At 51.2% G+C, this 26,384-nt stretch overlaps 1 protein-coding gene across 4 annotated transcripts in view; it reads right to left on the reverse strand.

The window, feature by feature from the left end:
• Positions 1-2,559: 2,559 nt before the first annotated feature.
• Positions 2,560-26,384, reverse strand: part of LOC128848990 (zinc finger protein 865-like) — a 28,073-nt gene continuing 4,248 nt past the window's right edge. Inside the window, exons 3-7 of one of the 4 annotated variants that reach the window (XR_008447139.1) lie at positions 25,692-25,787; positions 22,724-23,549; positions 20,512-20,690; positions 12,719-12,932; positions 2,560-4,499 (exon numbers count right to left, since the gene is read on the reverse strand). Coding sequence is in view for 2 of the 4 variants with exons in the window: in XM_054049299.1 (XP_053905274.1) it covers positions 23,155-23,549; positions 25,692-25,787 (491 nt within the window). In the remaining 2 variants the exon portion in view is untranslated. Of the gene's footprint in view, positions 4,500-12,581; positions 12,933-20,511; positions 20,691-22,723; positions 23,550-25,691; positions 25,788-26,384 lie in introns of those variants that run through there. The other 3 variants (XR_008447140.1, XM_054049299.1, XM_054049300.1) reach the window with 3 other exon arrangements.

Raw genomic sequence — 26,384 nt, forward strand, 5'->3', positions numbered from 1 at the left:
ATTGATTGCTTAGTGATTTGCTCCATTATCTTTCTGGGTACAGAAGTTAAGCTGACTGGTCTCTAATTCCCCAGGTTGTCCTTATTTCCCTTTTTATAGTTGGCACTATAATTGCCCTTTTCCAGTCTTCTGGAATCTCTCCTGTCTTTCATGGCTTTTCAAAGATAATCGCTAATGGTTCAGATATCTCCTCAGTCAGCTCCTTCAGTATTCTAGGATGTATTTCATCAGGCCCTGGTTACTTGAAGACATCTAACTTGTCTAAGTAATTTTTAACTTGTTCTTTCCCTATTTTAGCCTCTGATCCTACCTCATTTTCACTGGCATTCACTATGTTAGACGTCCAATCACCACCAACCTTCTTCGTGAAAATCGAAACACTGAAGTCATTAAGCACCTCTGCCATTTTCACATTTTCTGTAATTGTTTCCCCCACCCCATTGAGTAATGGGCCTAATCTGTCCTTGGTCTTCCTCTTGCTTCTAATGTATTTGTAGAATGTTTTCTTGTTACCCTTCATGTCTCTAGCTAGTTTGATCTTGTTTTGTGCGTTGGCCTTTCTAATTTTGTCCCAACATACTTATGTTATTTGTTTATATTCATCCTTTGTAATTTGACCTAATTTCCACTTTTTGTAGGACTCTTTTTTGATTTTTAGATCATTGAAGATCTCCTGATTAAGCCAGGGTGTCGCTTGCCAGACTTCCTATCTTTCCTAAGCAGTGAGATAGTTTGCTCTTGTGCCCTTAATAATGTCTCTTTGAAAAACTGCCAATTGTCTTCAACTGTTTTTCCCCTTAGACTTGCTTCTCATGGGATCTTACCTACCAACTCCCTGAGCTTGCTAAAGTCGCCGTCTTGAAATCCATTGTCTTTATTGTGCTGTTCTCCCGCCTACCATTTCTTAGAATCATGAACTCTACCATTTTATGACCACTTTCACCCAAGTTGCCTTCCACTTTCAAATTCTCAATCAGTTCCTCCCTATTTGTCAAAATCAAATCTAAAACAGCCTTCCCCAGTAGCTTTCTCCACCTTCTGAAATAGAAAATTGTCTCCAATACATTCCCAGGACTTGTTGGATAATCTATGCCCTGCTGTTTTATTTTCCCAACAGATCTCTGGGGTGTTGAATTCCCCCATCACCACCAAGTCCTGTACTTTGGATGATTTTGTTAGGTGTTTAAAAAAAGCCTCATCCATCTCTTCTTCCAGGTTAGGTGGTCTATAGCAGACCTTTACCATGACATCACCCTTACTTTTTACCCCTTTTATCCTTACCCAGAGACTTTCAACAAGTCTGTCTCCTATTTCCATCTCAACCGCAGTCCAAGTGTATACATTTTTAATATATAAGGCAACACCTCCTCCTCTTTTTCCCTGCCGGTCCTTCCTGAGCAAGCTGTACCCTTCTATACCAATATTCCAGTCATGCGTATTATCCCACCAACTCTCTGTGATGCCAACTATGTCATAGTTGTGTTATTTACTAGCATTTTGAGTTCTTCCTGCTTATTCCCCATACTTTTTGCATTAGTGTACAGACATTTAAGATACTGATTTGATTCCCCCCCCACCAGTTCTGTCTTGTCTCTCACTTATCCCTGCTATAACAGCCCATGCTCCCCCCACATTCCGACCCTTCTCCCAGATGATGAGCCTCCCCCACCAGAGCTAGATCACCATGCTCATGGATTCTGAAACCACTGGGTGGTTCAGGGTATGTCTACACTGCATGGGTGAGTCACATGATCTTGGGCCGTGTCCCTGGTACTCAGCTATTGTAGGCACGTCAAGCTCAGCATCGTATCAGGCAGTGGTGATTAAACCCTGCTCCCAGCACAGTTTGATCCTGGTTGGCTGGCAGCACTCTGAATACAGCTTGCCCTGGGCTATGCCGCCCACTCAGCACACGTCAGCTCCCTCGAGCACGCACAATCCTGTTCAGACACAGTAATGTTCTGTGACAGAGACATGGCTGCCATGGGCTTGGGGCTGAGGCCTGCCTCCTGCTGGGCCTGTCTGTCAATTACAGCTTGCTCTTTGGCCTGGGGAAAAAGACCCACGGGCAACCTGGAGAACCTTTGGATCTCCCTTTTCACCCCTTCTTCCTGCAAAGAGAAAAACCAGGCACTAGCTGAATGGGGCAGCAGATCCCACTGTGCCCAGACTGCAAGCTAGGGTAGGTTGATTTAAATCACCAAGCAGAAAGCCTTGATTTAAATCGTCCATTTTAATCAACTTTTCCATTTGCACTTCAGTTATTTTCTACAGAAAGGTGCATTCTCATTGATTGATATAGCCATTAAAACAACTTGATTTACAACTAAGATTTGGTACAGCTTTTGGCTAGCTAGGAGGGTGCACTATAACTGTACACATTTATTTAAGCAATTATATAGCTTAATATTTTCCGATTTTCATTAACTGAACATTCTTGGTATGCTAGGAAATGACAAATGAGATATTCCTTATTTACTCACTAAAGAACGTTTTGCTCATGATTTGTGTGAAGCTGCATTAGAATGGTAACTGGAATTTAATTAAACACACAAAACAGCATATACAATATGTTTTTATTAAACAAAACAACCTAAAATGTTTGGGATACGTAAACTTCTCTGACCAAAACACGTTTCACATTTACAACTAAATGATTTATTAAACAGAGCATTTAACTGTAGTCAGAGATTTAAACTGATTATTTCAGGTCAGCCTGGGAACATTTTTAGATATGCCTAAGTGAAAGTGACTGGAGCTTAAGTTCCCACCCTGCCTAAATCTCTTGAAAATGAGACAATAGTCTCCTACATTACTCAGGCTGTCCTTCAAACTTTTAAAACTAGTAGATCTCATCCCTTCCCTCTTTGTTTTTATTCCATGACTGGAAGAGAAAGACGAGATCCCCAACTTTTTCAACTGCCAACCAATTTCTTAGCTTTAACTGAATTAATTCAAATGAAGAAAATATTCTTTCTGTGCCTGCAGAAGAAGCTATTGCTGTCAAAAGATGGTTTAGCCCTTCAACAAGCTGTGGCTCCAGCTAGTGCCTTCCACCACTAACTTTCTTTAGAGCATCACCAGCCTACAGCCTACAGCAGATGGCTCACTCAATAATTGCCCTGTTCTGTACATTCCCTCTGAAGCATCTGGCGCCAGCCACTGTCACAAGACAGGATACTGGGCTAGATGGACCATTGGTCTGATTCAGTATGGCCCTGCCTATGTTCTTATCAGCAAACATGTACTACTTGACTGATCCTTCCCCACCCTGAAATTTACTGATGGCCTGATTGACAGGTGATTATTAAATGTCCATTTCATAGCAGCATCTTCTTCAGCAGTTAGGCATCTAGAATATTGGCAAGAAAATGAGGTGGAGAAAGTGCTTGATCCATCTGCTTCTTTACTGCCTGCAATTTGACTTTGTTGGTGGGTCTTTCTTTCTTCAAGTTCTCTTGAAGCACCTTCCGAATTTCAAGGGCATAAGCCAAGCAGCAGTGGTCCTTCTGCAGTTTGTCCGAGGCTATGGAACTAGGGCTCAGGATATTTAGCATGTCGTCTACATTTCTCTTTAGTCCAATGTTGTCTATTTTGGCTGCAATTGTTTCTTCAAAAATTGTCATCAGCATAGGCCAATTCTTAATAAACAGCTCCGAAGATGCCATCGTTTATCGTGGACCCTCCGGCTCTCTTCAGGGAAACTGAAGCAAAGTGGTTGTTAGATGGATTTTGCAATTTCAACAACATTTTCCTTTATTCTTGGAGTTGTACTTAAGTCTTGGGTTAAAACGTATGTCAAATGAGCCCAGTGCCCATGTTATAAGTTTCAGATGCCCTTCATTATCTTCTTCTAGATTTCTTCTCATCTTTGCTCCATTTGCAGTACTGTGACAAAGTTACACAGCTGACACTTGAATTTTTGTTCATACCCTATTAGAGTTTTTACTGCTACTTCTTTTAAGTATTCTGCTATATGGGCATTTCCTGATATATCAATTGTTTTTGTAAGATACAACCCCATCTTCTGTTGTCACACCAGCACATATTACTGGATCACTGTGTACATTGCTCCACCCATCAAGACTCAAATTAATGAATTTTCTGTCAATGTTTTTTGCACATTATTTAATTTCCTTCTCATATATTGTACCAGCAACCTCCCAGCAATGTCTGCTCTGCTGGGTGGAGTGTAGTCTGGTTATAATAAGAACCATGTCCATGAAATGTTTGCTCTGAACAAGACAAAAGGGAGAATTAGTTGTTTAAATGAACCGAGCAATCTTTTCATCTGTGAGTCTAGCTGGAATTGGTTGGTTCGCATTACAAACTCATCCCTGGTTTTATTGGATGATGAAGAAAGTCTTTTTATTATCCAGGTAATTTACCATCTGACGTATGTTTAGTTGCAGCACTGCGGGTGGGACCAGCCAATCACTCTGATGTTGTAGGAATTGCAGATGATGGATGTTCATGGATCCTTATGTCTAAGCTGGCCACTGAAACAAAATAGTAAAAAAAGTCATTCTCTCACTGAGTATTACTCAGTGCGCTGCTTGAAAATAATGAGATTATAAAACTGATGAGAGATCCCTTCTATTCTTCCACTGTTTAAATGATATAATTTATTCTAAACCCAGTTTTAGAGGAAAATAATTAATACATCATAAGGGTTATCTACAACTATTTAAAACCTTGTCGTTAGCAATATACCAAACAGTTTGACTTTTTTTAAATGTTAAAATTCATAAATGCCTAATAAAGCTTTACTTTTAAATTGGAAATCTACATGTAGGAGATCTGATTATATTAAGCAATAAAAAATAATTTCAGAAGTCCAGCAGGAAGAGTAAAAATGTAATGGATAAATACAGGAACTCCTCACTTAACATTGTAGTTATGTTCCTGAAAAATGCGACTTTAAGCAAAACGATGTGAAGCGAATCCAATTTCCCTAAAAGAATTAATGTAAATGAGGGGGTTAGGTTCCAGGGAAATTTTTTTCACCAGACAAAAGACTATATAATGAATACACATACGCAGTATAAGTTTTAAACAAACAATTGAATACTGGTACACAGTGATGATGATTCTGAAGCTTGGTTAAGGTGGAGGAGTCAGAGGGTGGGATATTTTGCAGGGAATGCCTTACTGCTAAATGAACTAGCAATTGACTGAGCCCTCAAGGGTTAACTCTCACAACACTCTACAGGCAGCAGGAAAAGAGGGAGGGCAGACAGAGACACATTCCCTGTGTGTGAGAGAAAAAATGCGCATTTCCCCTTTAAGTAGCTGACCCCAGGCTTACGTACACTGCCTTGTTAATTAAATCAGCTTGCTGAGACCTGAGATCGCAGCTACTGCCTAGAAGCTCCCTTCCTCCATCGTGTGTCCCCCCTGCTCTATGGAAGATAGGGGTAAGCGGGGTGCAGGAGCAGGGGGGAAACACCCTGACATTAGCCCCTTTTTCCCCCCTCTCCCCGTACAGCAAGCAGGAGTCTCTGGGAGCAGCTCCAAGGCAGAGGGGGAGGAGCAGCACATGACAGTGGGGGGAGGGACAGCTGCTACACAGGGAACTTAGGGGAGTGGGGAGCTGATGGGGGGCTGTTGGTCCACCTGGTTCCAACCACCCACCAGCTAGCTGCAATGGGCTGCTCTTCCTGCAAGCAGTGGACAAAACAGGCGGCTGCCAAACGACAAAACAGGAGGCTGCCAAACGTTAGAAGGGAGCATTTCACAACTTTAGATGAGCATGGTCCCTAATTGATCATCAACTTAACATCGAAACAAGGTTAACTGGGATGACTTTAAGTGAGGAGTTCCTGTACTCCCACAGCAAACTAGCCTGCCAATTATATTTTGTACACAAACAGTTCAAAATTCATGAGCAATCCTCCCAAACCACAAATTGACGCCAATCAGCGAAGTGATCATTTACTTGCGTGGAAAGCCATGGTGGGCCATCTGTAAGAATAGTGCCAAAATAAGATTACTAACAAGCTGAGCCAGATTATTCAGACATGCCCACATCACCATCTGTGAAGTCATTGCCTTTGGAGGTGCATTGTTCAGAATGTTGTTTCATTCTGGCCACCAGGCCTTGGAACTCTTGGATGCCCTGTTTGCATTGGCCATGTGTTCCTTTTTGACCCAGGTGTACTGGCATTTCTTGAAAACATTCCTAACAAGGGTCTTTTTTATGACCTGCAGCCATGGCAGGGTTTTTCTGCCCAGTCCCAGGTGATGAAATCAGTACTAGAGGCTGAGTTCTGAAGAATATTGTTCCTTCTTCCCAGTCTCCTGCTTTGACTCCAGTGTTGTGCCTTTCTCCCTGCACACGCTGTTCCATCTCCCTTGTTATGTAACTCCCCTCCCCCCCAAAAGAACTAACTTGTACCCCTCCTCTGATGACAGGCATCACGAAGGCTGCGGGTTGCACTACAGAGCTGTGCACAGCTACCCTGACCAGGGTGTGGAGAGGGAATGGCAGCCCCAGGTGCCAACAGCAGGGCCAGCCACCCCAAGCAGGAGACCACTGGGAACAATTCACTTGGGTCCGGTAACGGTCCAGGATGCAGGCACACGGCTGCTTGGTGTTAATGCTTTTCATTCAACTTGCTTAAGCCTGAACCGATGTTCCAGCAGCTGGAAGGGGCTGTTCACACAGCTTCTCACCTGGCAAGCCACACCCTGGCCGATCGGCCTAGGTATAACCCGAGGTACGAACGCTGGGCTATATCCCAGCTGGCACTCCCACTAGCTCAACTCCACCTGCACTGGTGTAAGCTTGGCCTCTGAAGGAGCATTCACTGGGGCCCACGACCACCCTTGCAAACTGGGGAATCTGGCTGCTTGCGCCTGCAATGGGCGATTTCCCAAACAGCGGCATGTTCCCTGCCCCCTGTGCCTTGCACCACAGGAAGGCAAACCACAGCCCAGACACTCATGAGCTAAATCAACTTCCTCCCCATGGCATCATCCCCACTTCATGGCTGGGGGAACCAAAGCACAGAGCAGGGACATACCCCGAGGTCCCCAAGGGGAAATACAACCCCAGGAGCCTAACCCCAGTGCTCAGGACATCCTCCACAGAGCGCTGGGGGGATGGAGTTGGGAGTGTCTTGGCCTGGCCACACTGCACCATGGCACAGTGCTGCTGCTTGCCCCAGCACTGGCAGATGCAGCCCCGCTAGCATAGCTGGCAGCAGGCTGGCACGGACCCCAGGTGGCATAGCTGGCAGCAGGCTGGCACGGACCCCAGGTGGCATAGCTGGCAGCAGGTTGGCGCTGACCCGAGGTCTCTCCTCCTCTTGCCTGCAGTATGCCTCCTGCTCTGGGAACAAGCAAGCAGTGCAGCTGCTGGGAAGGAACAGCTACTTCTCTCTCTTTGCCAACCCCCCGTGTTTGATCAGCCAGCGCCAGCGGCTGGCATGCCCGGCCCCGGAGATGACCCTGCGCCAGATCAGCCAGCTCATCCGGGTCTTGAGGCAGCTGAGACTGCGGGACGCTAAAGATGCCCAGCTCCCCCCCACTCCGAGGTAAGCAGGAAGGGTGATTGTGGGGCACACTGTGGATCCTGGCTGCAGCAAGTTCTCCGTCCCTGCATGGCAGGCGAAGGGGCCAGTTAACAGCCCTCACTCTGCACTAGCCGAGCCAGGACAGCAGGGAGTGATGTGGTGCAAATACCTCTCGGGCACAGCATTGGGGGTGCCACGGATTGTGCATTCGGGCTGGATTCTGCTCTGACCCAGAGTGCGCAGCGGCAGTCGCTGCATGGACCCTGGGGGGTTGACACCAGAACAGCTGTGAGCAGGCTGCAGCCCAGGCCTTTCCCCTGACTGGAGCCAAACCCCAACTAGGCAGGGTACCTGGAGTGGGACAGATGGGTGCCCACAAGAGCACCCCTCTGGGGCTCTCCCAGCTGCTCTGGAGCCTTGCCCTGGAGCCAGACCCGCCTGGCAGGACCCTTAGTGAGCTGGCCAGTGCATTTTGGGGCACCTCTTCTAGCCCAGCAGGCGGGCAAAGGGGATTGTGAGAGTGCAGGAGAGAGACCATAAGGGGGCAAGTGTGGAGAGGCTGGGTAGCAGCAGGCTGGCAGCACAGGGGTCTGCCCCAGAGGGGATGGCATACATCTGACCGTACTGTCCTCTCCCCCTCTCAGCAGAAGCCGCTCCGCCAGCGTCTCCACGGCGTCCCAGCAGTCCCGGGGCTGGGCTAACCCCTGCCTGCGTTGCTTTCAGAGACGGCGCAGCTGCAGCCCACCCTGCGTGGGCTGAGGGAAAGGAGCCAGTCGACAGGACAACCTGAATGTCTCTGCACTGGCCTGGAGAGGAACCCCTGTCCCACAGAACCCCTGGCACTCCCATAGTCCCATTCCTGGGGCTGCAGCCTCGCAGTGTTGCCAATCCAGATCAGGGACTGGGGGGATCTGGCCTCTAGCTGGCTGCAATGACCCTCCCCAGGGGCAGGGCCAGTTCTAGATGGGGGTGACCCAGCCCCCCAGTCACAGGGGTTGGCGTAGCCATGTCCCCCTTGGGAGCCTGGCAGCAGCAGAGCAATGACATGCCCAGCAAGGGCCCCACTTAGCTATAGACATGGGGCTCTCCAGCTGGCGCAGCCACAGGGTGTCCTTCCTTGGGCCAGTCACGCTGCCCCATGGCCACTCTCTGGCAGAATGGGGTCTCCCCAGGCATCGCCCGCCCCCCACTGCCATGCTGGCACAGGGACATCCCTCTGAAAATGGAATTCCCCCACGATCCCCAAGCTGGGATCCTCCCCCACCCTGGAAGATGTTCTTGATTTGGCATCACCGGCTGGTGCTGGGCAGGCATTGCTGAATCACCCCCATCGCCTGCAGCCTGGGAGCCCCATGCCCGTAGCTTTGTCACCAGAGCACAATTCCCCCAGCGTGGCTGGATTCTGGCCTTGGGTTAGCAGGAGTCCTCCCCCCGCAGCCATCTCAGCTTCCCTACGCTGATCCATGGCCCTGCCCTGCCTGTGGCTGCTCCACTCAAGGGCTGGGCTCCACTAGTGACTTATAAAACAAGGCCTTGCATTCCTGCCGTGAGGCAGGGTCTCTTCTCCGAGAGCCCAAGGGCGGCCAGTGCAGAAGGAGCACAGGGCTCTGGGCCTGGGGCTAAAAGGGCAAACTGATGCTGCTGCTCCCTCCCACCGATTACCCCTGCAAATAAAGGGGACACTGCTACGCTGTGGGCGTGGCCTGTGCTTACCGTGCAGCGGACGTTCACCTGGTGCGGGCACGGGGCAGCAGCTAAACTGCATGGATGGGACACAGGCGGGAGGCAGAGGAATGCTGAACGCTCGTTAGCTGGTGACCTTGTCTAACCCGCAGCCTAATTACACTGACCTAGTGCAGGGAGAAGGGCTAGTTTCTACCAATGCCCACAGCTGCGCAAGCGCTCCCCTAATTCGCCCCCCATACTCCGCTGCAATCCCTAGCCCTGATCTCCCCCCCAGCTCTGCCAATGCCCCCTGCTCCTGCCCTGCAGTCCCCTAGCTATTCCAACCCTGTTCCCCACCCACAGCTCTGCCCCCTGCAGCCATTCCAGCTCTGCTCCCCCAGAGGGGCTATTCCATCCCTGTTCTCCCCCTCCACTGCTCACCAGCCCTGCAGGCTCCTTGGTTATCCCAGCCCAGCCATTCCCCCTCAGTCCTGCCCTACAAAGCCCTGGCTCCCGAGCAGCAGGAGGACACCGCACAGTGGCCTAGGGAGATGCCCACACGAGGGCTGGCAGAGACGTGCCCGTTCAGTTGCTGCAGCAGGTAACTCATTGCATGTCCCAGCTTTTCGCTCACTCCACTACTCTCACAGCGACCAAACTCGGCTGCCCTCTTGGTTACTGCAAAGGAAGATGCACGTGCCGAGTTTGATTTGTGCCCACTGGACCCAGGACCCGTGCACACACACTGCCCATGCACTCATTTGAACAAACTCGCCCAGAGCCCTGGCTCTGTCACGGACTGCAATCTTGGGCAAGCCACCCAGGCAGAGATTTTCAAAAAAGCCTAAGGGAATTAGGTGCCCAACTCCCTTGGACTCCTTTGAAAATCTCAGCCTTACTCATACCATGCCTCAGTTTCCCCATGTGTAAATATGGAACAAAACTGAAAGACTTGTGAGGGGGTGCAAAGGCAAATTCGTGAAGGTCATAAAGAGCTTTGAGATCAGCAGGCAGATGGGGCAGAGCCGGGTCATGGGCGGAGTGACGTAGGAACAGCTGGCAGTCGTATGTGAACAAGTGACTGAGGAGGCTGGGTGGGGAAATCCCTGGTACCCAGCGAACATGTAGGGGCAGGAGTGGAAAGGCCAATAGGCTGCATGAAGAGTCTTGTAAATAACATGGTCACGATGAGAGCCTGATGGTACCAACCCAGTTTCCCTTTCCCCCGCCAGCTGTCTGCCTCTGGCGTACTCTTCCACCAGGGCCTGCCTCTGACGTTGGGGCCCTGACCTCACAGAGAAGAGCTGCTAACTAAGCCAAGCTCTGGCAGAGCCTGGAGTAAAGCTCCCAGGGGGGCAGGTCCTGCAGGGTGGATGTGGCGCTGGAGCTATTTGAACAGGGTGCTCTCCACAGCTGTTAATCAAACACTGACCTCCCACATGTGGCATGGCTGCCCCCCCCAGGCAGGCATGTACACATTGGGATTCCCCATAGGAGGAGGTGCCAGCATAAGCCACACTATGGGATAGCAGGAGAAAAGGACAAGGCCCAAAGGCTCAGGGGCCAAAGGGAAGTGGACACAGCATGCTGGAGATTCATATGCTCAGGGCTGAGGTGACTGCCAGATGTAGGATCAGGAAGAGAATTCCTACACCCCCCCAACTCCCTGCCACCTTCCTTTGTGGGGTTCCAGGACACCCCCCAGGATCAGGCAGGTGTGGGATCCTACCCGGACAAGTACAGTTATCCTCAGCTGCTGGCAGGTCCCTAGAATGATGCTATATGGGAGATCACAGTTCTGGGTGCCCCAAGGATACCAACCCAGCCCTCTGGCCAGGGCTCCAGCTGGATTCTGGCCATGATGTTCCTTGGCCAGGTAGAGGGGTCACTGCCGCATTGCTCTTTGGGGGCAGGGCTCGGTACATTGCAAGTTGCTGCAGGCCCAGCCCAACAGACTGGGAGCCCAACACTTTGAATCAAAGAGCACACAGGATTCAAACCGCCCTGGATCCCCTCAATCAGTGCTATGCCCCAGGGTCCCTTGGAGGGGCCCCTGCAGTGTGCCAGACTCCTCCCCTTCCCCCCCCCCACAGGAACCCCACTCTTCCTCCATCTCCTAGCCTGAGCCTCTGGCCCTCCTGCTTCATACCCCAAGCTCTGCCCTGCGAGTCAGGTCCTGAGCAGAGACATGTTTGCTGTTCAGGGACTGACACAGCCAGGAAAGTATTTGCAGTGACCCCAAGCACAGCAGGGGACACAGGCCGGGAAGGCCTTGGGCTAGCACAGTCCATTAGGGCCAAGCCAGCACAGTGGGATTGCAGCTTCGGCTCTGTTGCTCTGAGCTGGAAGGAGGCTCAGGAGACAGAGACAGCTTCCTCCAGAAGTCCTTTGTTCTTGAGCTGCTCTCTGCTCAGCCTCAGTCGTTGTTTCCAAGGTGTCAATGGTTTGGGGCATTGGGGCTTTCTATTGTCTCTTCAGGGGTCTGCATCGATACAGCAAGTTTCTGACAGTTCCTTACTGGTCCTATTGGCTGCGGCCCAGACAGCAAGGGGACACCCACCCCTCATGTCCTGTGCTGCCCCAAGAGCAGACTCAATACCCTTCCCTCCACTAGGCAGCCATGCAAAGTACAGAGGGAAACTGAGGCACACACCAGCATCATAAAAATATTACAGTGGATTCCCACTTGGTTCCGGGGCATATCCAGCTCCAGGGAGAAGGACTGGAGAAACTCGAGGATTACACAAGGACTCTAAAGCGCCCTGCTGCAGGGCACAAGCCAAACTCTGGCCATTGAGGTCATCCTGGAACTGGTCATCCTGGAACTGGTCCTGTGGGGTTCTTGTACCTCCCTCTGAAGCAGCTGGAGCTGACCACTGGGCTAGCTGGGCCTTGGGTCGGACTTTGGCTAGTACGCACTCTGCGCCTGACGTAGCCGGAAAGCTTTCATTCTGGGCAGAGGCAAGGCTGAGCCCTGGCTCCCCTCCCGGGAGAGGCTGGTTTCTAAGGCAGTAACTTGACCCCGGGCTCATGAGGTTTATGCTGGTATCCAGTCTGCACAGCAGAGCTCAGGGTATTGGCATGTACCATGGATGCACTAACACTATCTAGAAATTCCCTGTCCTTGTGCCCCTCAGCAAAGCCCCCAGAAGAACATACACCCCACCCCCGCACAGACACACACGGAATGCCCTGTGCTGGCTAGTGTCCGTGCTGTAAAGCCACAGGGCCAAGCAGGCAAGGTGGTTCGGAGAGACAGGTGGGTGACTGCTAGGGACTGGACTGGGCCCGAATCTCACCTGCACTTGTGGTCCAAGATACACCAGGATCAGAGTCTGCAGCTCACGTATTAACCCCCTGGGCCACTCTGTGCCCTTCAGAAGGAATGCAACAGTCATCTCCAACAGAAACTAACGAGGTTTATTAGCATTACTGGATGCTGCTGGCCACAGTCCCAGATGCCTTTTAACGGGACAGTAATTCCAATGAGTCAGCTTCCCTTCAGTGCAGACCCCACATAGCATGGGCCAGCTTACCTGGAAAGAGTCCATTTGTCAACCCTGCTTCTGCACTCAGCCCCAGTGAGCAACAGGTACTTGGTGCCTCGCGCCCAGGCCAGGGGGAACTGTCCTCCGAAGCCAACGCTGCAGCTAACGTTGCAGGAGGATCTTGTATTTCGGAGGCTCGCATCCTGCTCTCTTGAGAGGGCGTGCGTTGGGCTCTGTTCCTGAATCTCCCTGCTGTGTGCGCCTGCAGACAACGACAGCCCAAATGAGAAACAGCCTGTCTGCACAGCACCCTGCAGGAATCTCAGAGCCTGGGCGGCTGCCAAGCGTGCCCAGGAAACATGGGATCTTAACAAGCCAAAGTGAGGAGGGCATTACAAGGTGAAGGGGCAAGTTGCAAAACCCCACAGATAGGTGTAAAAAAGGTGACCTTAACAGAGGTCTAGTTGCTGGGGAGGAAGGAGAATGGAAAATTGCAATGGGGCTCAGACAGTTTCACCAGCATATTGTCTAACCCTGGGCACTGTCTACACTACAGCTTCCATTGTTGTCCAGCAATTCCTCTGGTGGAGCTGTACCGGTACAGAAAAGGTCCCACAAACTGCCCTAGTGTAGACAAAACCAAAGTAAGAGCCGTGTGCAGCCTGAGCCCTATAATTTGGAAGGCTCTATTCCAAGCACCTAATCTAGGGGCTCCCATGCTAGGTCCCTCAGAGAATACCAGGCTTGGACGGGACCTCAGGAGGTCATCTAGTCCAACCCCCTGCTCAAAGCAGGACCAATTCCCAGACAGATTTTTACCCCAGATGCCTAAATGGCCCCCTCAAGGATTGAACTCTCAACCCTGGGTTTAGCAGGCCAATGCTCAAACCACTAAGCTATCCCTCCCCCTAATACCCAGTTTCTTCTCTTTGCTACCAAAAACAGTCTCGCTTCCCCATAAACCCCCAACAGAAAAAATTCTGAGCAGCTGGGACCAGTCTCTCCAGGACATAGGAACACCAAGGACCCATATGAACCAGTCACCTTGGTGTCCACATGATCTTACTGCCTTCACCTTCAGCCCCCCAGCACCCCGCATCACAACCACCTGCTGCTCCTGTCCTATCTCAGATAGCTCCGCGGGTCAGGGATCTGCTCCAGGCAGGGCCATTTATGGCACGAGATTAGGAACAAGCAGTGCAGTCATCCCCCACAGCTCCCTCAAGCACCTCGACTGCTGACCATGCTGTACAACACTGAGCTCCTCCCAGCAGAGGAAAGAGCTCCTCAGACTCCCCAAGCCAAAGCAAGAGCATCCTACTGAAGGCCAGCAGGGCAGCCAGCGTCCCACGCACGGCCTGCTAGGAACAGTCCTTTGAAACAAGCCAGGTGGATACAGACTGATGATTTTTCTGATTTTCGGGGGATTTTTTTGAGTTATTTAAGTACGTTTTTTTCTTTTTAAAAATAAACCTGTTTCAAATGAAATCTGAATTTAATAACAAAACATGTTAAAGCCTAAACTTATTACAACCCTGGAAAACATTTAACTAAAAAAGAAATATGCTGAATCCATGAGCCTCTCTCAAAAACATGGGAGTTAAAGGCTGCTTTTCTGAATAAAGAACAAATCCAGGGTGGTGATGGGGGTAACTATTAAGGCCCAGTTTTATAAATATGGCACAATGGTAAGAAAGTCAAGAGACCATCTCCTTTTCAAGAAACTTGACAAGACTAGGAACTTAAGCTCCAGTCACTTTCACATAAGCATATTTGAAAATTGTCCCAGGCTGAACTGAAATAATCCAAGAGCCAAGGTAGGTGAGGGATCATCTTTTATTGGACCAATCTTAGCTCTGTGTAGCTCGAAAGCATGTACCTTCCACCAACACAAATTGGACCAATAAAAGATACTGTCTCACATACCTTCTCTCTCTCTCTCTCTCTCTCATATCCTAGGACCAACATGGCTACAACACTGCAAACAACTGAAATTCACTGACTTCAGTTAATCCCTCTGTTTAGTCAATTATTTAGGTGTAAAACTGACCACGTTTTGATAAGAGAGCTTTATGTACCCAACACATTTAAGGTTGTTTTGGTTAATAAATGCTATATCCTGTTTTGTGGGTTTCATTAAATTCCAGTTGCCATCCTAATGCAGCTTGACACAATCTATGACCAAACAGCTGATTATCTAGTAAATAAGCAATATCTCATTCACCATTTTCTAACATGCTAAAGATGTACAATAAGAATGTGAAAATATTAATCTAGATCATTGCTTAAATAAATGTGTATAGTTATACTGAGCCCTCCTAGGTAGCAAAAAAATGTACCAAAGCCAGTGCAAAGCTTTATTTAATTGTAAAATCCAGACGTTGTAATGGTTATGTCAACCAATGAGAAAGCACTCTCTTTAGAAAATAACTGAAGTACAAATAGAAAAGCTGATTAACATAGTGATTTAAATGGCCTTGATTTCCAGTCAATCCACCCCGCAACAAGTGCTCTAGGCCCAGACCCAATTCAGCTGCTCTTCTCCAGAGTACGAGGGGCTCAGGCAAGGCTCAGGCTCAAGTCACTGGAGTTCATGAAAGATGCAGGAGGTGGGTATGTAGCTGCATGCTCCTGTGACATAGTTACAGGGCAGGCCAGTAACCGGAGAGCATCAGCGTGGCTCCAGTTACAGATCTTTTCAAAGGCACTACAGAACAGCCTAAGCCACGGCCTCACTGCTCAGCCCTGCTCTTCCACCTGAGCTGCTGGGACGGGGCTTAAATTTGGTTGCATCGATTGTGGGGTGAAACTTCATCAAGTGCCCCAATCACTGAGGTGCTGACAGTTGCTGGAATTGATGACAGAGGCCTGGTGCTTGGGCAACGATCAGTCACCTCTCCAATGAAAGGGAAATGTACTCTCTATATACCACACCCAGGGCGGGGACTACGAGAAGGGGATTGCAATCTAGTGGGCACAGACTTCTGCCCATTTGCCCCAAGCTTGACCCCTTCTGTCCCATCCCCTCCAACCCATCCCTGTCCTCATCCTGTATCTTCCCCACCACGGCTCCTTGTTCCAGTCCCAATCCCCACTCCTCAAGCTTCTCATCCCAGTCCCAGTCTCCCTATCTGATCTCAGTCTCCCTCCCACCACTGGCTCCCTGTCCCAGTCCCCCCACTCCTAGCTCCTCATCCAATCTGTCTCCTCCCCGCTGGCCTCCAGTTTCCCACACGCCAACATTCCCCATCCTCATCCAATCTCAGTGTCCTCATATACTCAACTCCTTCTTCCGGTCTCTATTATCCAGTGCCAGATCTCTCCCTGCACCTGCATACTCCTCAGATCTGCCTCCCCTCCTCTCACCTCACAGGCTCCCAATCTCCTTGCCCAACCAGTCCCAGTCTAACTCCCGGTTTCCCTGGTCTACCCAGGCCTCCAGTCTCAGTCCTCCCTCAGGCTCTTTGTCCCAATTTACTCCACTGTCTTCTCGATCCAATTCCTGACCTCTCTGCATTAGGTTCAGGCAGCTTCCTCCTCCATGCTGCCTGGTTCCTTCCGGGGGAGCGCTGAAAGCAAAGGGGAGCATGGAGCACAGAAGGGAGACAGGCTCCTTGCTCTCAGTTCTTGTGCCCAGACCTGGACCAAACACGGCCTACCGCAGCCAGGAACCACAATGGAGAGAAAGTCCTGCTCAGCGTGGATGGCCTCTTCAGAGATTTTAGCTAAGAACTAGCAAATCTCTAACTTGTGCAAATTGCAATTGTTTCAGTTTTAGAACTTGGCCAGATTTGGATGGATTTTCATAGGGATGGCAAGAGGCACACCCCAGGCACAAAGGTCACCCTCCTGCCAAATGTGAAGTCCCTGCTCCAGAGTACGGAGGCACGAGAGCATCTGAAAGAAAAGGTTACCAAAATAGGGAAAACAACCTATCCACCCCAGTCTTGCTCTCCGAAATGGTCAAAATGTTTTGGCTGACATTTTCCAAAAGAATTCTGCCAGAAGCAGACACCCAGCATGGAAAATTCAGCTCAAATTATAGTTTGGCAAAGTTATAAGCAACCGGGATGGGTCTTCTCCTGGAAAGTGTCAGGCCACTGTAACAGGTGAGGCTACCAGCCCTGCCTGTAACAAACAGTCTGGAGAAGGTAGTTCAGGAATGTCTGTTCTCCCGTCTCATAAAACAAGGCCCAGAGGACAGTGGATTAAATTAAAAGGCAACAAAATTCAGAATGAAGAAAAGGAAATATTATTTCACACAAGCACACACAGTTGGATGGTGAAACTGAATTGTGAGCATGAAATCAGCAAGATTCCAAAAGGGAGTGGCTATTTATAGGGATAACAAGACCAGCCAGAGTGATCATACTTATGCTAACAAACGTGGGAAAGGTTTCAGAGTAGCAGCCGTGTTAGTCTGTCTCCGCAAAAAGAACAGGAGTATTTGTGGCACCTTAGAGACTAACAAATTTATTAGAGCATAAGCTTTCGTGGACTACAGCCCACTTGGATATTAAGCTTCATGCTTCAGGGCTTAATCCAATCTCCCTAGAGAGAGCAGGATGAGACCTAATGTGGGGGCAGATTATCCCACATCTGCTACTGCTGGGTTCTTACACCTTCCTCTGAAACACCAGCCTCTCTTGGAGACAGGACACTGCACTAAATATCTGGCCCTTGGCTCTGATCCAGTCTGGCAGTTCCTGTGTTCCGCCTGCAGCTGCATTGGCTCCGCAGCGCTAAAACAGATGGGGCCAGGTGTGTGGAGTCTCTGTTATGGGAATACGCAGGGAGGAATATAATCCCTCTCCCCCCACAGGCTCAGTGGGGCTAGCCGGAGTCAGTACTGCCAGCTTGGGCACAGACACTGGCAGGGCAGGAGAAGTGAGGCATTCATTAATGATCTGGAGGATGGCGTGAACTGCACCCTCAGAAAGTTTGCAGATGACGCTGAACTGGGAGGAGTGGTAGAAACACTGAAGGGTAAGGATAGGATACAGAGGGACCTAGACAAATTGAGGACTGGGCCAAAAGAAATCTGATGAGGTTCAACAAGGACAAGTGCAGAGTCCTGCACTTAGGACTGAAGAATCCTATGCACTGCTACAGACTAGGGACCGAATGGCTAGGCAGCAGTTTTGCAGAAAAGGACCTAGGGGTTACAGTGGACGAGAAGCTGGATATGAGTCAACAGTGTGCCCTTGTTGCCAAGAAGGCTAACGGCATTTTGGGCTGTATAAGTAGTGGCATTGCCAGCTGATCGAGGGATGTGATCATTCCCCTCTATTCGGCATTGGTGAGGCCTCATCTGGAGCAGTGTGTCCAGTTTTGGGCCCCACACTACCAGAAGGATGTGGAAATATTGGAAAGAGGCCAGCGGAGGGCAACAAAAATGAGTAGGGGACTGGAACACATGACTTATGAGGAGAGGCCGAGGGAACTAGGATTGTTTAGTCTGCAGAAGAGAAGAATGAGGGGGGATTTGATAGTTGCTTTCAACTACCTGAAAGGAGGTTCCAAAGAGGATGGACCTAGATTGTTCTCAGCGGTGGCAGATGACAGAACAAGGAGTAATGGTCTCAAGTTGCAGTGGGGGAGGTTTAGGTTGGATATTAGGTAAAACTTTTTCACTAGGAGGGTGGTGAAGCACTGGAATGGGTTACCTAGGGAGGTGGTGGATTCTCCATCTTTAGAGGTTTTTAAGGTCAGGCTTAACAAAGCTCTGGCTGGGATGATTTAGTTGGGGATTGGTCCTGCTTTGAGCAGAGGGTTGGACTAGATGACCTCCTGAGGTCCCTTCCAACCCTGATATTCTATGATTCTACCAGAATTACTTTTCGGCACACAGCCAGGAGACAGACACTGGCTGAGTCTGCCTTTGCCTGAGTGGAAGGGCTCTGTCAGCACCCCTTCCCTCTCCATAGACATGGCAGGGATCTCTTTCGGTCCCCATGCTCCTCTAGGATTTCACTGCAGCCTCTGAAACAATTGGAGAGGCACAGCCAGCGGCCTCTCTCTGAGCTGCGGCTATCAGAGCTGCCATCCTCAGTTACAGCAGCACGTTGGTGACAACAGCACAGCCAGATGACAGCAGCGTTAGAGGACTAGGAGATAAACTCAGCTGGCTCTCCCTTCTAGCTGGGCATACAGCCCCCGTGCTCTGAGCCTGGCTAGGCAGCAGTGGCCTCAAAGAACCAGCACTGTCATTTCTGGAACATTTCCCTATAGATCCCAAGTATGCCCTCCAAGAGGCCGTTAGCAGCACCTCATTGATTCCCTCTCACCAGGAGCTGGGTGGCTCAGCATGAGGCCAAGGGACGGCCCTGACTGCAGACATCAGTGGCCAAGTCAGGGAGCCAGCGGAATGGATCTGCAGGTGCTGAGACAGCCAGTTCTCCTCTGGGAGCCTTAACGCCGCAATCTGAGTGCCCTGGTGATGCCACGAGGCAGAAGTGGCAAACCCGAGCCAGGGCACAATCCCACCCTGGGCTCAGAGTGTTCTCCCCGCCAGCTACCACACAGCTGCTGTTAGCAAGCTTCCTGCATTTCCTTAGCAGGCCTCTTATCCCTCACTCTGCCTCGATACATTCCTGAGCGAGAGCTAAGCAGGAAATTATCTCCTGTCTCCAGGACTCCCTGACAAGCTGGTCCCCCGCAGGGATGGACATGCTCCAGCTGAGCCCAAGGAAAGCCTGGCCAGCAAGTCAGCGACCCATACTGGGACTGGCATGAAAGAACTTGCCACATGGCTACCAGCTGGTGGGTCCTGTGCTCACCATCTACAGAGCTATGTTTGAAAACAGATGAACCTCACCAGACCAGCCTTGACCCCCTCTAGACAAGCCTGAACTGGGCTGCCAATGCACAGTGACATGTTCGAAGCAACCTTTACTAGAGGGCGGGGAGAGCCTGACCTTAGGCATGGCCCCAGTCCCCCGAGCCTGCCAGCTGGGGTCACAACCAGTCTAGTAGGGCGCCATTTGGGAGGGAGGGGGTCTCAAACACAGCTCCATCTACAGCATCTTAATGTAGCTGGCTCTGCTCAGAGGACACCTTTAAGTGAAACAGAGTGGCTGAGTGCTCACCAATAGCCACTAGCCAGATGGGGCCCAGAGTGGATGGTCTCTATAAGGAAGCTCTGCTGAGGAGCAGCTTGCCCTCTGGATAACAGCAGGAGGCTTCTAAACCATCATCCACCAGACTAAGATGTTGTTCCAGGGCCCCACAAGCAGGAGTTCTCTCCACTTTTCCACACACACTTAACCCTGAAGGAGTCATGAGCCCTGGTATTACAAGGTCAATGTCAGAAGCAAACCTTTTGCGTGCCATCAGCAGTAGCTTCAACACTCCCTTGGATGTGGTTGGGTCCTGGTGGGCACCAGGCGTCCCACTGCAGATGGAATCTCACCGCGGCAGCAGGCAGAATTCCAGCCGCTGCTACGATGCTGTTTATTGAGGGGCTAATGCCAAGGCTCCGCAGGTGCACGGAGCAGGAAGCCCAGAGAATGGCTGGGAAGTAGCATAGAGAACAAAGCAGCACGTGCAGAGCATTGACCCAAGTGGAGAAGGCTCGAGGTCTCAGCTGCAGCTTTTATTCTGGTTGAAGATGGGAGGGGAATGCTGGGATGTCCCATGCCCTGAGAACAGAGCCATTGGCTGTTCACTGTCTATGCAATGCAGCTAGGGCTGCATTACTGTGTGAGCGAGGATGGCGCAGCCCACCGGGGAAGGAGAAGGAGCATGCTTAGTTTTCTAGGAAAGCTGCTTCTGCAGCTTAGGAATTAGTGATGGGCGATCAGACCCAAGGCTCAGTCCTTTCAAGGCAGGCAGCATCTCACCTGAGCTGTGCCACTGGGCGGACATCTGGTTTCTTCACCCTGCTGGAGGGAATGACATGCATTCTGGCTTGGTGGCACTGCAAGTGATGCTTGTGGCGGAAGGCGTAGCCACAGGAGGGGCATTCAAACTGCCTTGGAGTGACGTGGGCTTACAGATGCGCTCTCAGCAGCGTCTCACTCTGCAGGCAAAAGGCAGATGTGATGCATTAGGACAAAAGCAGCTGCAGCAGCCATCGCTTCTTAGCTCCCGAGTAAAGAGGAGTTGTGTCCTCGCTCCGAATGGCAGGGGCAGGGTGTCAGCACCTGGGCTGATCAATAGGGGATGGACACTGCCTTCAAACTGAAAAGACCTAGGGGTCTCCTTGTGCAGGACAAGGTGATGGATTTGGAGCTTTTCACCTCTAGGTGGCTAGTGTGAATCCAGTTAAGACGAGCCACCACTGTCCTCTGTTAGCGGCTGGTGGCCTGTGTGAACTGAGTGCTGGGCCCACACGACCCAAACCAGCACCCAATAGGCTGGGCAGCCCAGACACAGAGGCCTAGGACAGACAGAGCTGAACTTCCATCTGTCCACTAAAGGCCGTAACTCTACATCAGAGCTGGAGCACGGTGGCAGGGGGAAGAGCAATCCTGGGGAGGCTGGCACTGCTACGGGCCATGCCATCCCTGTTCTGTAGGCAGAGGGCTTCAGTCTCCAGAGATACTAGGAGGCGAGGCCCCAAATATCCCAGGATAATTCCCTATTGCCGTGAGAAAGGGGCTCTTTCCTTGCCATTAGTTGGACTAGGAGCTGCTGGCTGTGTCAGGCTGCATTTGTCTGGTTACTAGCCTGCACCCCCAAAGACCCGGGAGTTTGGCTTGCACTGCCCAGGTTGTCCGAGGCTCTGAATGTGAGGCAGCTGGGATGCAGCCAGCGCTCAGCCTGCCGGGGAGTCCCTTACCTCTGCTGCCCTCTGTCTTCACCAGAGAAGAAGTAGGATTAGCATGGTCCCAGCTAGAGCGAAAACCATCCTAACTGCAAATACTCTCGAACTCATTCAACAACAGCTCCTTTCAGGGCTGCAAGCGTTTACCCAACACCTACTAGCTGGAGGTGCGCAGAGAGGAGGGCGGGTAACGTGCTGAGGAGAAGCCCAGGCCCCCCACTCCCCCAAACCCATAGATGCAGGGAAGGCAGAGGGAGCTAGAATTTCTAGCAGGGTGTTGGACATCCATATCCGCCAAACCAGAATCTCTCCCTCCATTATCAGCTGCTGGGAGAAGGACGTAGCTTCCTGCCTTGTCTACCCCAATCCAGAGTCTCCTGGCTGCCACTGAAGGGGAGTTCCAAGCCCTGCCTGTTTTAGCCTCCGCTCCCCGCAGCCTGTCTCTCTCTCTCTCTCTCTCTCTCTCTCTCTCTCTCTCTCTCTCGGAGGCCACGTCTTTTGGAGCAGGACAGGTGAGTGCCTGGATTGGCAGTGGCTGTGAGAACCCCGGGGTGCATCACCAACTTCTGCTACCCCAGAGCACCTGGGTGTGCAGCTTTAACTTTCTGCCTGAGCCAGGCCAAGTGTTCCCAGCCCAATGCTGGTTCTGAAGGGCTAAGATGCTCTACAGCAGCTGCATCCTTCAGCTCTTTGCTCCTGCCCTCCCAGAGCGGGGTACTGTCAGCTCTGGGAGGGCAGGGAGGAAGGAGACAGTGACCCACACCATCCGGCTCTCTTCTGGATGCAGAGGGTATGAGCAGTGCTCCGCAAGGTGCTTAGTTCTGGGCTTTGTCCGGAGCCTGCTTCTGTGACACAGAGGGATGGGGATAAGCACAGAGGGAGCTCACTATGCCAGGTGGATGAGATCAGGGAGCTCCCAGGCAAGAGTGATAGTGCCCCATGAGGCACAAATGGGTGAAAGTAGGCGAGAAATGCAGCCTGTCTGGGCCACAAGCCATCCACCTTGCCAGTAATGGTCCCAGAACACCTCAACTAGCAGGAAAGCGCCTCAGAGTGGGCAGCTGTGGACCTGGGGAGACTTCAAGATGCAGCAGGGTTGGAGATTCCCCTCCCAACCCCCATGGATATAAAGGAGGTTTGGAGTGGCCATCAGCAATGGAAAAGTGAGACCATATGGCCTCAGGCCTCCACTCACTTCCCTGCTGTTCCCCAAATGGCTGCAAGGGCTCCAGGGGAGCAGCAATCCCCACCCCTCACAGGGACTGGGTGGGGATCTACGCCCTTACCTTAAACCTCCAGCCACAGTGTGAGAAGCTGCAGCCATAGGGCCGCTCCGCATCATGCACCCTCATGTGTTTGTTGAGTGTGGACCGGTCCAGGTAGGCACAGTGGCAGACCCCGCAGGTCACCGTCCCCTGGCGGTGCTCCTGCCGGTGCAGCCATGCCACCACGCTGACCACCGACTGGAAACTGCACTGCTGATACTGGTGGTGTCACCGGGGGGAGGTTGCCCACTGCCTGCCACAGAAGAGGCTGCAGCCAGCTTGGTGGGTGCTGGTGTGAAGCTGGAGTATGTGCTTTCTAGTAAAGCCCTTCTTGCAAACTGGGCAAACAAACTTCTTCCCATGGGGTCTTTCCAGAGGCCTCCCAGATTTGTTCTTCTGGGGGCCACTTCTGTGCCCCACAGATTTCACATACACCTCGTATTCAGCCACACTCAGGACTCTCGCCAACCCCTGCAACGCCACCTGGGCAGCAGCAGGCCTTCAGTCCCAGGATGCATGGCATGCACGTGGCCAACAAGCCCCTCCTTGGAGTAATATTTCTGGGTACAGTGCAGGCACTGTAAGACCATCCGGCCATAATCAAACGCTCTCCCCTTGACAGTCTCCGTGGTCAGGATGAAACGAATGTCCATGCCCGGATCAGCTGGCTCGGTGTCTGGGATCTCAGGGCCAGCAGGTGAGGCTGGGCTGGCAGCGGTGCTACCCCATGTGCTGGGGTCCCACGTCTGCAGCTGGTGAAGGGTTTGATAGTGGTAGAGCAGGACGGTGTGGGAGGAGAAGGCTCTCGCACACAGCTCACAGCTGTAGACACTGCCACCCTGCACATCTGGGGGAGAGGGGAGAGAGTCAGACACACTAAAGGGGAAGCACTAAGCAGACTCATGGGGGTGTCTGAATAGAGGGTCTCACAGCCCCAGGGCAGCCAATGCTTCAGCAGGGATTTGCCTGCCTATGGCTAACCTACGCATGCGGAAAAGGCCATTTGGACTCCAGGGGATCAATCGTGCAGGGGTTCCCAAGCTGGGCTGGTTACGAAGCGGCTACTTGGATGATGCAGCAGTGGCGGCAGCCCAGCGAGGACTCAGCTGGTATCACGGGAACACACGGCCCAAGGAGAGGCAGGGAAGGGTTAGAAAATGGAGGGTTATGGGCAATGTTCCTTCTGTGCTTCCCCTGCTCAGAGGCAGGTACTGCACCTGCTCTGCTCATGGCAGCCAAGTGCTGCCATCTAATCCGCCCTCGTTAGCCTTTGCAGTCAAGGTCATGAACTATTTCACTCTGAATCAATTTAAGAGGCAGGCACTTTCCACTTTAGTGATCAATGGCTCCATGTCTGGTTGGCAGCCAGTATCAAGCGGAGTGCCCCAAGGGTCAGTCCTGGGGCCGGTTTTGTTCAATATCTTTATTAATGATCTGGAGGATGGCGTGGACTGCACCCTCAGCAAGTTTGCAGATGACATTAAACTGGGAGGAGTGGTAGATACGCTGTAGGGTAGGGATAGGATACAGAGGGACCTAGACAAATTAGAGGATTGGGCCAAAAGAAATCTGATGAGGTTCAACAAGGACAAGTGCAGAGTCCTGCACTTAGGACGGAAGAATCCTATGCACTGCTACAGACTAGGGACCGAATGGCTAGGTAGCAGTTTTGCAGAAAAGGACCTAGGGGTTACAGTGGACGAGAAGCTGGATATGAGTCAACAGTGTGCTCTTGTTGCCAAGAAAGCTAACAGCATTTGGGGCTGTATAAGTAGTGGCATTGCCAGCTGATCGAGGGACGTGATCATTCCCCTCTATTCGGCATTGATGAGGCCTCATCTGGAGCAGTGTGTCCAGTTTTGGGCCCCACATTACCAGAAGGATGTGGAAAAATTGGAAAGAGTCCAGCGGAGGGCAACAAAAATGATTAAGGGGCTGGAGAACATGACTTATGAGGAGAGGCCGAGGGAACTAGGATTGTTTAGTCTGCAGAAGAGAAGAATGAGGGGGGATCTGATAGCTGCTTTCAACTACCTGAAAGGGGATTCCAAAGAGGATGGATCTAGACTGTTCTCCGTGGTAGCAGATGACAGAACAAGGAGCAATGGTCTCAAGTTGCAGTGGGGTAGGTTTTGGTTGGATATTAGGAAAAACTTTTTCACTAGGAGGGTGGTGAAGCACTGGAATGGGTTACCCAGGGAGGTGGTGGAATCTCCTTCCTTAGATGTTTTTAAGGGTTAGGGGGGAGGGATAGCTCAGCGGTTTGAGCATTGACCTGCTAAACCCAGGGTTGTGAGTTCAATCCTTGAGGAGGCCATTTAGTGATCTGGGGCAAAAATCTGTCTGGGGATTGGTCCTGCTTTGAGCAGGGGATTCGACTAGATGACCTCCTGAGGTCCCTTCCAACCCTGATAGTCTATGATTCCAGGGGAGAGGGGTATGCAGGAACCCAGGGGGGTTGAACTAACACCCCCTGACTGTGCAGCAGCTCCTCCCACAGCAGTAGAGCCCAGTCTTCATTACTAGCGATGAAGTATGAGAAGAAAAAAGCCCAGAGTGACTCTCAGCTCTGGGACAGAGCATGCAGGGCTGACAGTGCATGTGCTCTGAACTGAGTGAACAAGGTCTGGCTCCACACTACAGAGTGGGAAGACGTAAGGCTTAACTAACGACATAAGCATCTACACTGAAATTTCATTCCCGACGATGTAACTCCCCCTCCACTAGAGGTGTAGAGTCAATGTTGATGTAGTTAGGTCAGTGCAGACATTGCGTTGCTTACATCAACTGTTGCTGACTTTCAGAAGCCATCCCACAATGCCCCACACCGACAGTACAATTGGTACAAGCATGCCTGGTGGCGACGCGCACTGCTGACACCAGGAGCAAAGCAGAGACACACACAAGCCATGTAATAACTGTGGCAGCAGTATGCTGATGTAAGTTAAATTAGATCAACTCAGTTTCAGTGTAGACGTGCCTGACTTACGGTGGGTCTTGTGCAGAATGAAGGGCTTTATCTCTGAGAACTGGCGCAGACATGTCCCGCACACCAAGATAGCATGCTCCAAGCTCCTGCCCAGGCCTGCACATGAGAGGAGGCAAAGCAGAAGGACCCTTACATCTGGGCAGGGAAACTGCTAGAGAGAGCCTGCTCCTGCAATAGCCATGTTACTTGGAAGAGACTGCCAGACATGGATGGGTAACAGAGGTTTCCCTGCCTCCTCCCCATGACTGTGAGGAGCCACTAGTAGCTATAAAGCACTAGATGCATTCCTAAGCAGTTCTGCCCTCCACTGCCCCAAGAACCAACAGGGCTGGAAAATAAAAGTCCCAGGCTTTCCCCCCCTGTGCTGCAACTGACTTCTTTGTACACGGAAAGTTACCAATAGCAGTTACAGGTCCCCTCAGCCAGACCATTGATTTTCACTGGCCCTTTGGTCTCTCCTGTGATCTCAAATGCTCTCCCTGCAGCAATGAGAAGGAAGAAGCCACCTGATTGGAACAGAGTCAGGATCCAAGCCCTGAGGTGGGGGAGGGAGGGAGGGAACCAGTACAGAAAGGTCTGTAGCCATCCCCCTGAATGTGGATTAGAACCCAGGATTCCTGAGTCTCAACATTCTTCTACTGTCAGCTGAACGAGGCAGGGGTTCTAGGGAAAAGCTAGCATGTGATCATGTCA

The sequence above is a fragment of the Malaclemys terrapin genome, chromosome 14 (genome assembly GCF_027887155.1).
Source record: "Malaclemys terrapin pileata isolate rMalTer1 chromosome 14, rMalTer1.hap1, whole genome shotgun sequence".
Lineage (NCBI taxonomy): Eukaryota > Metazoa > Chordata > Testudines > Emydidae > Malaclemys > Malaclemys terrapin.